We start from the raw sequence: 12,572 nt of genomic DNA on the forward strand, positions 1-12,572 counted from the left end.
TGTGCCCCGCCTCTTGACTTCCGGTTCACCCAGCATTTTCCTCCTCCCTGTTTTCTTTCGTCGTCGTGGGTGGGAATTGTCGCCTAAGTGCTTCCGGGTTGGTGGATGACCTTGAGCCCTCAGGAACGAGATGGCGGTTCTCTGGAGGCTGAGTGCCGTTTGCGGTGCCCAAGGAGGCCGAGGTGAGGGGTCTTCGCACCCTGAGGTGCTTAGCGCAGCCTCCAGCCAGGGAAGGGGATGGAAGGGAGGACTCATCTGCCGGGTGGGAGATCTCTTGAGGAGAAGAAAATACCGAAATCACAGCAATAACCACTGTAGTCTAGGGGTCCAGATGTTTACCCAAACGTATATTTCACTTGTTGTGAGCTGACGAGTTGACGGAATAATCAGAAAGAGAGCTCCCTCTGGAAGTTGCAGTCCTGATGAGGCTAATTCACTTAGCAGTTCTGTTTTTTCCCCGTTCACTGTCCCTAGAATGCTCCACACTCGCTCCCACCCTGAGTCGGGAAAGAGGGTTAGGAACTTGCCCATTTCTTCTGGAGTTGGTGTGTTTGGGTGTGGGAGTGGAGGGGGGATCAGTTCGAAAATTATTTAACCTGGACATTTGTGTTACCTCAGGCACTGTAGTAATGCTAGGTTACAAATGTGAAGAAAACGTAGTTCCCGCCCTCAAAGAGCTTCCATTCTGATGAGGAAAACACTCATAGTAGTCCGGGCAAGATGAGGTCCTGAACTAGGAAAGTAGCACAAAGAAAAGAAGATTGTCTCAAGAACTGTTAAAGAGATATGTGCCAATAGGATTTGGCGATTGAATTTAGGGGAAAAGTCTCTCATGATTTCCAGATTACTGAGTTAGGTTAAAAAATGCCTGAGGTGTCATTAAATGAAGTAGGGAAGATCTGCGTAGTCTTAACTTCACAGTAGTCTTAACTTCACAGTAACCCCAGTGAAATAGATGCTATCTTCATTTTGCAAATAAGATGTTATCACCTGTTTATTGTTAAGTAGCTCACCTATGGTCATTTAGAAAGTTTGTCAGTCCTGTTAAAGGAGAGGTTCTTATGATCATCCTAATGACTCTTTCCTCAGCTCTGTTGCTGCGAACCCCAGTGGTCAGACCTGCACATGTCTCAGCATTTCTTCAGGACCGACCTATCCCAGAATGGTGTGGAGTGCAGCACATACACTTGTCACCGAGCCACCATTGTATGTTCTCTCCATCGCTGCTGCTTTCAGGGCTCTAGCCATCTTTACCTTCACTAATGGTCATGCCTTTAGCAGGACTTCCTACCTGTAGGAGGGACTCTTGTGTCCAAGTTTACATCTTTGGGCAGACAGTGCCATTATGGTTGAATAATGCCATTTATAATCATAGAAGACCTTCTAGCCTAAGTCTTTAAAAATTTTTTTCTTTTGTTTTCTTTTTTTTTTTTTTTTTTTGAGACAGAGTCTCGCTCTGTTGTGCAGGCTGGAGTGCAGTGGCACGATCTCGGCTCACTGCAACCTCCACCTTCTGAGTTCAAGCAATTCTCCTGCCGCCGCCTCCCGAGTAGCTGGGATTACAGGTGCCCACCACCACGCCCAGCTAAGTTTTGTACTTTTAGTAGAGACGGGTTTCACTGTGTTGGCCAGGCTGGTCTCAAACTCCTGACCTCCTCAAACTCCTGACCTCAGGTGATCTGCCCACCTCAGCCTCCCAAAGTGCTGGGATTGCAGGCGTGAACCACCACGCCCGGCCCCCTAACTTACATTCATAAGGTATCTGTTCACTTCACTGAACCAAGACTGGCTTAATTCTGTAGCAATACAGCAATTCTGTATTTTATCCATCTTCTTGGATATGTCTTCTAATCAATAGGTAGGCATTGAGGTACTCTTGTGCTAAAAGACTTCAAAAAACAGAGAAAAAAGACTTCAAAAAACAGATAGCTTCACTCTCAACTACTATTTTGATAGTTTACTTCCTTTGTACTCAGAGTTATATCTCATATGTACACTGCCTGTCAGTTTGGGTTACTGTGTGGCATATGTTGAACATGAAAGATGTGTGTTTCTCACATCGACTTTTATGAATCTGGTCCTTTTTGTAGCTGGCACCAAGGCTGCATCTCTCCACTGGACTAGCGAGAGGGTTGTCAGTGTTTTGCTCCTGGGTCTGCTTCCGGCTGCTTATTTGAATCCTTGCTCTGCGATGGACTATTCCCTGGCTGCAACCCTCACTCTTCATGGTCACTGGCAAGTATAGCAATTCCAAATATAGTTGTCTGCTCAGTTTGTTTGCTGTGAGCTTGTCTTATGTATTATATATGAGGGAGAAGTTGGTCAAAATGCCCTAAATTTGTTGAAAACTTTAAAATATATATAAAATAAGTATATGCCTAGATTTATATATCCGCCTGCCTTTTCAGTGTCTTTCAATTCGATTTCCATATCCAATAGCATTTTGAATGTAGCCTGTCAAACTGAGTTTCTGATCTCCCCTAATCTGTTCCTCCTGCACTCTTGCCCCATCTGAATTAATGGCATTTCCAGTTTTCTCTGTTCAAGTCTAAACCTGGTAAGCTCCAAACTTGGTCATTATCCTTGACTCTAGCAGTAGTCTCCTAACTGGTCCCCATTTGTGTCCATTCCCAACACAGCAGACCCAGTGATGATCCTGTTAAAATGTTGATTAGAATAAGACATTCCCCTTCTCAAAACCCTGTTTTGTCTCTTCATGTTACTCAAAGTCAGAATTCTTAGGGTCTGTAGACTCTACATGATTGAACCACCCTGTTTCTTCCCTCATTTTTAGCTGCTCTCTCTCCCATTCACACTGCCTTCCTTGAGATTCCTTGAGCATGCCAGAGACATTCCAGGTCTCAGGGCTTCTCTTACTGCTTCTGCCTGAAACTCTTTTTCTAGCTATACACTTGGCTTGTTCCTTCATCTCCTTCAGGTCTTGAATGCCATTCTCTCAACAAAGCCTTCCCTAACCACTTATTCAAAATTGCAGTTTCTGTCCTGCCATTCCTTATCTCTCTTGCTTGTTTTATTTTTCTCAATAGCACTTACTGCCTCTAATATACTACATCATCTGTTTATTATTTTATATAGTAATTGCTTCCTTGCATTTATCACCCAAATGTATATCCCTAAATAGTATAGTTTATTCTTGACTCTTAAAAAAAAAGAGATGTATTTGGGTGGATTATTTTGTTATTTTTACTGTATTTGTTTGCTGTTGTGCCTCCAGAGCCTAGAACTACTCTCTAGTACCTGATATATAGCACTCAGTAAATACTTGCTGAATGAATGAGTATCCAGCGTCTGTTTGTTTGTTTATTTATTTATTTATTTTTTGAGACAGAGTCACACTCTGTCGCCCAGGCTGGAGTGCAATGGTGTGATCTCGGCTCACCACAACCTCCGCCTCCCAGGTTCAAGCGATTCTCCCTGCCTCAGCCTCCCAAGTAGCTGGGATTACAGGCACGCACCACCACATCCGGCTAATTTTTTTGTATTTTTAGTAGAGACGGGGTTTTGCCATGTTGGCCAGGCTGGTCTGGAACTCCTGACCTCAGGTGATCCGCCCGCTTCAGCCTCCTAAAGTGCTGGGATTACAGGCGTGAGCCACCATGTCCGGCCCAGCTTTTGTTTATCTTATCTGTTATAGTTGGTATGATTTTCTATGTTAATGAACCTTCTAAAATGAGGGTAAATGACAGGTTGGGTTCCTTGAGTTGTTCTTTTTAAGTTTTGCAGGGACAATATGTTGTCATTGTGGGGAGTAGGGAGGCGCTTTCGGATTGTTGAAACTGAAAGTACTTTGGAGAGTATCTTAACCAACTCTTTTATTTTACAAATTTGGAAACTAAGACCCAGGGAGGTTAAGTGACTTGTCAGAATCATTTTCTAGCTAGTGTTAAAGATTTTTTTTTTTTTTTTTTTTGAGACGGAGTCTCACTCTGTCGCCCAGGCTGGAGTGCAGTGGTGCAATCTCGGCTCACTGCAAGCTCCGCCTCCCGGGTTCACGCCATTCTCCCGCCTCAGCCTCTCCGAGTAGCTGGGACTACAAGCGCCCGCCACCACGCCCAGCTAATTTTTTTGTATTTTTAGTAAAGACGGGGTTTCACCGTGGTCTCCATCTCCTGAACTCGTGATCCACCTGCCTCGGCCTCCCAAAGTGCTGGGATTACAAGCGTGAGCCACCGTGCCCGGCTTTTTTTTCTTTTTTTTTTTTGGGACGGAGTCTCACTCTCGCTCAGGCTGGAGTGCAGTGGCACAATCTTGGTTCACTGCAACCTCTGCCTCCTGGGTTCAAGCAATTCTTATGCCTCAGCCTCCCAAGTAGCTGGGATTACAGGCACACGCCAGCACGCCTGGCTCAGTTTTGTATTTTAAATCGAGACGGGGTTTCACCATGTTGGCCAGGCTGGTCTTCGACTCCTGACCTCAAGTGATCCTCCCACCTTGGCCTCCCAAAGTGCTGGGATTATAGGTGTGAACCACCGTGCCCAGCCTAAAGGGGTTTTAATTATCTGGTTTTGTAGGACTGGTTAGGAGAATGAGTTGTTGTTGTTGACATTGTTTTTTAACTACATAGACCTTTCCAAATAAAAGATTCCAGTTGCATATGAAATATTAGATCACAAGTACAGTAAGTAATGTTTCTTTAACATGTCATCCCTCTTGAAAGAGCTGTCTATAATGTGCTCTACTTCCTCAACACTGAGTCTCTTTTAGCCTATATTAATTGGGGTCTTATCCCAACTATATAACGTAGGTTATTCTTACCAAGGGCACTGAAGGCCTTCATCTTTCCAAATCTGGTTGTCTATTCTCTGCCCTCCGCTTGCTTGAAGTCTCAGCAGCCTTCAACTCAATTAACAATTCTCCCTGTAAGTCACTTTTCTTTGGCTTTCCAGATGCATAGAAGTCTCCTCTGCCAGATCCTTCTCCTCTTGTCTGACCTCGAGATGACAAAATCTCCAGGGCTGTCATGGCCTTCTTAATTTCTCCATCTGTACCCTTTTTTAGGTGAGCTCAGATCTGACCTGTTTTTCTGAGCTGCAGACTTGTTCATCTAATTGTCTAACTGACATCCACTTGGATGTCTGATAGTTATCCCAGATCTAACATTGGCCAAATCACTCTTTTTTCCCCCCGAATCTCCCTTGATTTCTCCTTTAAAACCCCCTTCTCAGTTAAAGCTATCTCTAAAATTCTTAGGAGTCATTCTAGATATTTCTTTTTGTTCTGACCCCACTTATTCCATCAGTTCTGTTCTTTCTTTAAAAAATAGTCTGAATTGGCCAGGCGTGGTCTCACGCCTGTAATCCTAGCACTTTGGGAGGCCAAGGCGGGCGGATCATGAGGTCAGGAGTTTGAGACCAGCCTGGCCAATATGGTGAAACCTTGTCTCTACTAATAATACAAAAATTAAGCTGGGCGTGGTGGCACGCGCCTGTAGTACCAGCTACTTGGGAGACTGAGGCAGAAGAATCGCTGGAACCCAGGAGGCAGAGGTCGTAGTGAGCTGAGATCGTGCCACTGCACTCCAGCCTGGGTGACAGAGTGAGACTCTGTCTCAAAAAAACAAAACTCTGAATCAGGGTTGGGGGAGAAGGAGAGGGAGAGCATTAGGATAAATACCTAATGCATGCGGAGCTTAAAACCTGGATGAGGGGTTGATAGGTGCAGCAAACCACCATGGCACATGTATACCTGTGTAACAAACCTGCATGTTCAGCACATGTATCCCAGAACTTAAAAAAGGAAAATGGACATTATTAGAAAAAAAAAATAGTCTGAATTGTCACTTTACACCCTGTCACCAGCCTAGGTTAAGCCAACAGTCTCACCTAGGCTACTTCGGTTGCCTTCTAACTAGTTTCCTATTCAGTTGTTGCTCTGGTCCCCCACCCACTCTGTTCATTCATCACACTACAGCCATAGTGACCTTTTTAAAACATAAAATTATATTCCTCCAAAGTAGATATAGAAATGGCCAATAAGCACATGAGAAATTGCTCAGCATCATTTGTCATTAGAGAAGTGCAAATCAACACCACAATGAGATACCACCTCACACCCCATTAGGATGGCTGTAATAAAAGATGGACAGTTATAAGTGTTGCTGAGGACTTGGAGAAATTGGAACCCTCGTGGTTCTGCTGGGAATATAAAACGTTTCAATCACTTTGGAAAACATTCTGGCAGTTACAACAAAAAGTTAACCTTAGAGTTACCATATGACTCAGCGATCTACTTTTAGGTGTATACCCAAGAGAACTGAAAACGTGTCCACACAAAAAACTTGTACAGGAATGATCATAGCATCATTATTTATCATAGCCAAAGAGTGGAAACAATCCAAATGTCTGTCAGCAGATGAATAGCTAAACAAAATATGGTATATTCGTACAATAGAATATTATTCAGCCATACAAAGGAATGATGTATTGATAAATGCTATGACATGGATGAACATTGAAAATATTATGCTAAGTTGACACAAAGACCGTATATTGTATGGCTTTTTTTTTTTTTTTGAGACAGAGTTTTGCTCTTGTCGCTCAGGCTGGAGTGCAATGGTACGATCTTGGCTTGGCACGATCTCGGCTTACTGCAACCTTCGCCTCTCGGGTTCAAGCGATTCTCCTGCCTCAGCCTCCCTAGTAGCTGGCATTACAGGCATGTGCCACCACACCCGGCTAATTGTGTATTTTTTGTAGACACAGAGTTTCTCCTTGTTGGTCAGGCTGGTCTCGAACTCCCAACCTCAGGTAATCCGACCGCCTCACCCTCCCAAAGTGCTGGGATTACAGGTGTGAGCCACCACGCCCAGTGGTGTATGGGTTCTTTTATATGAAATGTCCAAAACAGGCAAATCCATAGAGACAGAAAGTAAATTTGTAGTTGGGTAGTGGGCTAATAGGTAGAGGGTTTCTTTTTGGGGTAATGAGAATGTTTTGGAATTAAATAATGATGATTGCACAACTCAATATATTAAAAACCACTGGATTATATACTAAAAAGGGTGAATTTTTTATGGCATTTGACTTACATTTCAATAAAACTGTTACAAAAATAGTAAAATTAGGTCGCTCCTAACCTCAGGCACTCTCTGTTTAAAACGTATCAGTGGTTTCCTATTATATTTCATAAAAAATTCAGATTCCTTATCATGACCTTCAAGACCCTATACAACCAACCCCTGCCTTCCTGTGATCTCTGCTTCACCCATGTGCTCCAGCCACACAAATCTTGCTATTCATTAGAGATGCCACTTTGGTTTGGATGTTCTCATTCATGTCTTCCCTTCTAAAGTGTTTCTTCTCAGTACATATATATTTACTTTTTCCTTCTCATTCACTAGTATATTCCATAAGGGCAGGGATGCTGTCTCACTTACTATATTCCCAACATTTATGACAGATTCTGGCACATGATATCTACTTAATAAATTCTTTTTTAATTAATTAAAAATACTGTAGGGTTTTAGTTATTTTTAGTTATTGAGGCGAAAGGATCACTTGCAGCCAAGAGTTCAAGAGCAGCCTGGGCATCATAGTGAGACCGCATCTTTAAAGAAATAAAAAACAGGCCAGGCGCGGTGGCTCATACCTGTAATCCCAACACTTTGGGAGGCTGAGGCAGGCAGATCACAAGTTCAGGAGTTCGAGACCAGCCTGGCCAATATGGTGAAACCCTGTCTCTACTAAAAATACAAAAATTAGCTGGGTGTGGTGGCGGGTGCCTGTAGTCCCAGCTACTTGGGAGGCTGAGGCAGGAGAATCGCTTGAACCCGGGAGGCAGAGGTTGTAGTGAGCCAAGATCGTGCCACTGCACTCCAGCCTGGGCGAAAGAGCGAGACTCTGTCTCAAAATAAATAAATAAAACGAAATAAAAAACAATTAGCCAGGCATGGAGGCATGCTCCTGTAGTCCCAGCTACTTGGGAGGCTGAGGCAGGAGGATCACTTGAGCTCAGGAGTTCGAGGCTGTAGTGAGCTATGATCAGGCCACTGCACTCCAGCATGGGCAACAGAATAAGACTTTGTCTCTAAAAAAAAGTCACTAGAAATAGACTTACTGACATACACACACAAAAGGCTATACAGAATCCCCTAAAGAAGCAAACAGTAATGGTGGAGTGGCAAATGGAGACATTGCGTTTGAACTTGACAGATTGTTTTTTTGCAGCCAAGTTATCTGTATAGTCTTCTAATTTCACTGTGGTTTTTCATTGATGTTATGATTTTTTCTTTTTCTTTAGGGGCCTTGGACAAGTTGTTACTGACTATGTTCATGGGGATGCCTCGCAGAAAGCTGCCAAGGCAGGGCTTTTGGCACTTTCAGCTTTAACCTTTGCTGGGCTTTGCTATTTCAACTATCATGATGTAGGCATCTGTAAAGCTGTTGCCATGCTGTGGAAGCTCTGAGCTTTTTGACTTCATACTTTGAAGAATTGATGTATGCCTCTTTACCTCTGCTTTGTCATGCCATTAAGCTCACAATAAGGAAGAAATAACAGATAAGTCCATTGGTGGACAGCCTTCTTCTCTTAATCACAAGATTATTTTCAGAATTTAATCTTTGAGGAAAAGGTTTGAGAGGAATTATATCTAAGTTGTGAGACTGAGTTCTGTATTCTAGTGAGTTAATGGGGTTGCCTCTCAGCTTCTTATAAGACTCACAGTATAACTAAACATGATATATGAGCTTTTGCCTTTTAATTTATCAATCTCTTAAAGAGAATCCAGCTTTATTACGATTAGTATATGATCAAACTTCCATATTTGCCTTGGGAATAATGGACAAAGGGAAATACTCTTAATTCATGAATAAAAACTTTGCAGAAAATTAGACAGTGTTTAATTTTCGAAAACTTCCCTCTCTAGTCAGTAGATACCACCTACTGATGGTTACATATACTAGGGAAATTTTAAAATTAGGAAATGCTGATATCTCATAAATTTCTAAATCCTAGGAAGAAACGCTTAGAGTGCTTCTGAATATAGAGAAGTTCCATTTAAGGGCAAGTTTCCCCTTGTAGACGTATCGGAATATTACCAATTGTAAACTGAGATTTAATTCTCAAATGTGTTCTACTTGTTCTAAAACAATATGTCCACAAATATAAAACTATAAGTAATAAATTGTTATTTTCGCACAATGGGAATCTCTAATGTGAAAATGTATTCTATGAAAGTAATTTTTTAAAATAAAATGTTATATAATAAAAGTGTCTTCTACGCTTTTATATATTAGCTATCAGTAGTTTTATTCATTAGAATTAGGTGTCCGTTGCATCCATCCACAGCATGAAAACAAAATTGAGTGTTTTTTTTTGTTGTTTGAGACGGAGTCACGCTCTGTCACCCAGGTTGGAGTGCAGTGGCATGATCTTGGAGCACTGCAAGCTCCGCCTCCCAGGTTCATGTCATTCTCCTGCCTCAGCCTCCCGAGTAACTGGGATTACAGGCACCCGCCACCATGCCCAGCTAATTTTTTGTATTTTCAGTGGAGATGGGGTTTCACCGTGTTAGCCAGGATGGTCTCGATCTCCTGACCTCGTGATCTGCCCACCTCGGCCTCCCAGAGTGCTGGGATTACAGGCATAAGCCACTGCGCCCAGCCAAAATTGAGTGTTTAAATTTCCTTCTGGGGCTTAGCAGTTAGGTAAATCAGACACAAAGTACTGGAAAACAAAAAGGACTTACATGTAATAGGCAGAAATATGCCAAGTGTATAAGTAATTTGGTATAAATAGAGTATAAGATTTAGTATGTAAGTAGGAATAAGAACTATGTCCAGATTATGGTGTTCTGTGAATACCAGCCTTTGGAATTCAGATTATATTCTATGTGTATTTAGTCTGGTCTAAGAGTTGAGTGTAAGGCATGATGCTGTCTTCTAGCAATATAGAGTAACTGGGACTAAGCATATTTTACTCACCAAGGACCTTACTGGGAAGCTGAGGCAAAGGAAGAGTATGTGTTCATGAATGTGTACTAGGGGTTAAAGACGTGCTCTCCTTAATGTGCCTGTGGTCTTGTAGGAGACTCAAGTGTGCATTAGGGTTTAGGAAGAGGTGATTAATTCTGTTTCAGGGTGGGTAAAAGGTTTCAAAAGTGGGTGATGCCTGAATAGCAGTGGCACACCAACAGATAGTGGTGGTGGGACCAGTCCACCCTGGTGGGAGAGAATATATAAACAATATTCTGACATTGTTTAGAATTGCTGATGCTTGATGATGATAAAAAACAAATGGACTAAAAGTCAATTTTATTGTTTTAAAATTCTCTATAAACAATGGATCCCCTCCCTACCTTGTAGTGTCATTCCTTCCCTCCCCTAGCCCTCTGTATACTGCTGCTGTAGAGTGGAGTGATGAAATGGAATCGTCCATAAAGTCAAAATGGGGATGGCAGTGACTCTGGATAATATGGGAATCTGTAGCTATCTCCAATACCATCAGATCTAATACCATCAGATCCTAGATATACAAGGCTGTCTAGTGCTAATAAGCTTCATTAGATGGTGAATGAAGTTGGAGTGGAGGCTGCTTGGGCACTGCCTGCCCCATGTCCCAGCTGGTTTGGTCATTAGGATGGAGCTGAGCTGTCTTTGGGAAATCAGTAGGTTGCTGTGAGCTGCTGGAAAAATGAGGCAAGATTCCGGAAGGGTGCTGTGGCTCATGCCTGTAATCCCAGCACTTTGGGAGGCTGAGGCAGTACGATTGCTTGAGGCCAGGAGTTTAAAACCAGCGTGGGCAACATAGCAAGACCCTGTCTCTACAAAAATACAATAAAACAAAAAGATTAGCCAGGCATCACTAGTAGTGGCATGTGCCTGTAGTTCTAGCTACTTGGGAGGCCGAGGTGGGAGAATTGTTTGAGCCCAGGAGTTTGAGGTTACAATGAGCTATGATCATACCACTGCATTCCAGCTCAGGTGACAGAGTGAGACCTTGTCTCTTTAAAAAAAAAAAAAAAAAAATCCAAGGGCTAACAGCAATAGCGGTTTCTGATGGTAAGCAGGACATGATCGAAACTGCTTTAGAAATAATTTGGGTACTATTAGGTGGGTTAATAAGCTAGAGGCAGAAGGACATGTGAGGGGATAGAGACAGAATAAAGGGCCTGAACTTTGAGAGTAGCAGTGGAAGTAGGAGTCAAACTCAAAAGGTATTGTAGAAGTCAAAAACATTAATTCATTCATTTGATAGATACTAAGTACCTCATGTAATCAGCACTGTGCCAGGTACTGTGGATAAAGATAAAATTTTACCTGCCTTTGAAGGGAATTCATAGTCTAATTGGGGCAACAGAAGAATGACTGCAATACGATGTAGTAAGTGTAGTAATGGTGAAGCACATCATGCACTGTGATGTAACAAAGGGTGCAGTAAGGATTTGCCTGCAAGTTTCCTGGAAGAGAAGATTTGTAACCTGGGTTTTGAAAGATAAGGAGCTGACAGTGGCCGGGGAAGCTGGGGTGAGTTGTAGGATTGACTGGAGGATGGCAGATCAAGCAAAAGATGATAGGTAGTTTGGTATGACCCCGCAGAGGGAGGGGCTGATTGTAGAGGACCTTATATGCCATGTTAAGTAATTGAAACTTTATCTTTTTTTTTTTTTTTTTTGAGACAGGGTCTGACTCTGTGGCCCAGGCTGGAATGTACTGGTGCGATCTTGGCTCACTGAAACCTCTGCCTCCCATGCTCAAGACATCCTCCCACCTCAGCCTCTTGAGTAGCTGGGACTACAGGCACATGGCACCATCCCTGGCTAATTTTTTATTTTTTGTAGAGATGGGGTCTTGCTCTGTTGCCCAGGCTGGTCTCAAACTCCTGGCCTCAAGTGATTCACCCACCTCCACCTCCCAAAGGGCTGGGATTTCAGGCGTGAGCCTGGCCTGAGACTTTATCTTGACAGCAATAAGGAGTTACTGAAGACTTAATTATGCAAACGTCATGATCCGATTTTTATTTTAAATGGGTTTTGCTGACAGCTATGTAAAGAATGGATTTGCGGGAGGTAAGCATGGAAACAGATTATTTTAGTGACCCAGAAAAGAAATAATGAATTGTGAAGGCAACTGTAGCTAGAATGAAGGAGAGAACAAATTTAAGAAATATTTAGAACTTAGAATCAATGAGAGTTATACTAAGATGTGAAAGCTTGAGGGAGGAAGGAGCCTTTGCTCAATTTTTTGTTGTAAATAGGTGGATGGGAAGTAATGTCATTAAAGAAAAATATTGAAGGAAAATTAGATACGGTACTGGAATCAGTAACTACTGAAGTTTTGGATTTGTGAGATAGCTAGGAAGAGATAGAATTTGTAGACTTCTATTTTTTGGCAATATGGCAGACTCAATTTTAGAAAGTATTTACTTTGATATGAAGCCTGTTAGAATGTTAAACAAGAACACCTTTAAAAATATTTCATTTATTTATTTGGGACGGAATTTCACTCTTGTTGCCCAGGCTGGAATGCAATGGCGTGATCTCGGCTCACTGCAACCTCCGCCTCCTGGGTTCAAGCGGTTCTCCTGCCTCAACCTCCTGAGTAGCCGGGATTACA

At 42.5% G+C, this 12,572-nt stretch overlaps 2 protein-coding genes across 6 annotated transcripts in view; both read left to right on the top strand.

Moving 5' to 3' along the window:
- The first annotated feature begins 15 nt into the window (after nucleotides 1-15).
- SDHD (succinate dehydrogenase complex subunit D) lies at nucleotides 16-9,228 on the top strand. Of its 4 annotated transcripts, XM_055273135.2 has the most exons (5): nucleotides 54-182; nucleotides 1,090-1,206; nucleotides 2,091-2,235; nucleotides 3,370-3,385; nucleotides 6,562-6,675. In XM_055273135.2, the coding sequence occupies exons 1-5, from the start codon at nucleotides 131-133 to the stop codon at nucleotides 6,658-6,660; spliced, it is 429 nt and encodes a 142-aa protein (XP_055129110.1). In that variant the 5' UTR covers nucleotides 54-130; the 3' UTR covers nucleotides 6,661-6,675. The 4 variants fall into 4 exon arrangements, with proteins under 4 accessions (XP_055129109.1, XP_055129110.1, XP_055129112.1 ...); XM_055273134.2 differs by lacking the exons at nucleotides 3,370-3,385; nucleotides 6,562-6,675 and adding an exon at nucleotides 8,260-9,228 and having other exon boundaries at nucleotides 16-182; XM_055273137.2 differs by lacking the exons at nucleotides 2,091-2,235; nucleotides 3,370-3,385; nucleotides 6,562-6,675 and adding an exon at nucleotides 8,260-9,228.
- A 2,412-nt stretch (nucleotides 9,229-11,640) lies between these two features.
- TEX12 (testis expressed 12) overlaps nucleotides 11,641-12,572 on the top strand; it is an 84,378-nt gene continuing 83,446 nt past the window's right edge. For both annotated transcript variants that reach the window (XM_055273140.2, XM_055273139.2), the window contains exon 1: nucleotides 11,641-12,025. In XM_055273140.2, the coding sequence (XP_055129115.1) occupies nucleotides 12,011-12,025 (15 nt within the window). In that variant the 5' untranslated portion in view covers nucleotides 11,641-12,010. The remainder of the gene's footprint in view (nucleotides 12,026-12,572) is intronic.

This window comes from Symphalangus syndactylus, chromosome 3 (genome assembly GCF_028878055.3).
Source record: "Symphalangus syndactylus isolate Jambi chromosome 3, NHGRI_mSymSyn1-v2.1_pri, whole genome shotgun sequence".
In the NCBI taxonomy this organism is placed as follows: Eukaryota; Metazoa; Chordata; class Mammalia; order Primates; family Hylobatidae; genus Symphalangus; species Symphalangus syndactylus.

Excerpts from the sequence above, each read along its gene's own strand:
- SDHD (XM_055273134.2), top strand. The coding sequence starts at position 131 with ATGGCGGTTCTCTGGAGGCTGAGTGCCGTTTGCGGTGCCCAAGGAGGC. Across the intron at positions 183-1,089 it reads CGGTGCCCAAGGAGGCCGAG|CTCTGTTGCTGCGAACCCCA; the intron begins GTGAGGGGTCTT and ends CTCTTTCCTCAG. Across the intron at positions 2,236-8,259 it reads CTCACTCTTCATGGTCACTG|GGGCCTTGGACAAGTTGTTA; the intron begins GCAAGTATAGCA and ends CTTTTTCTTTAG.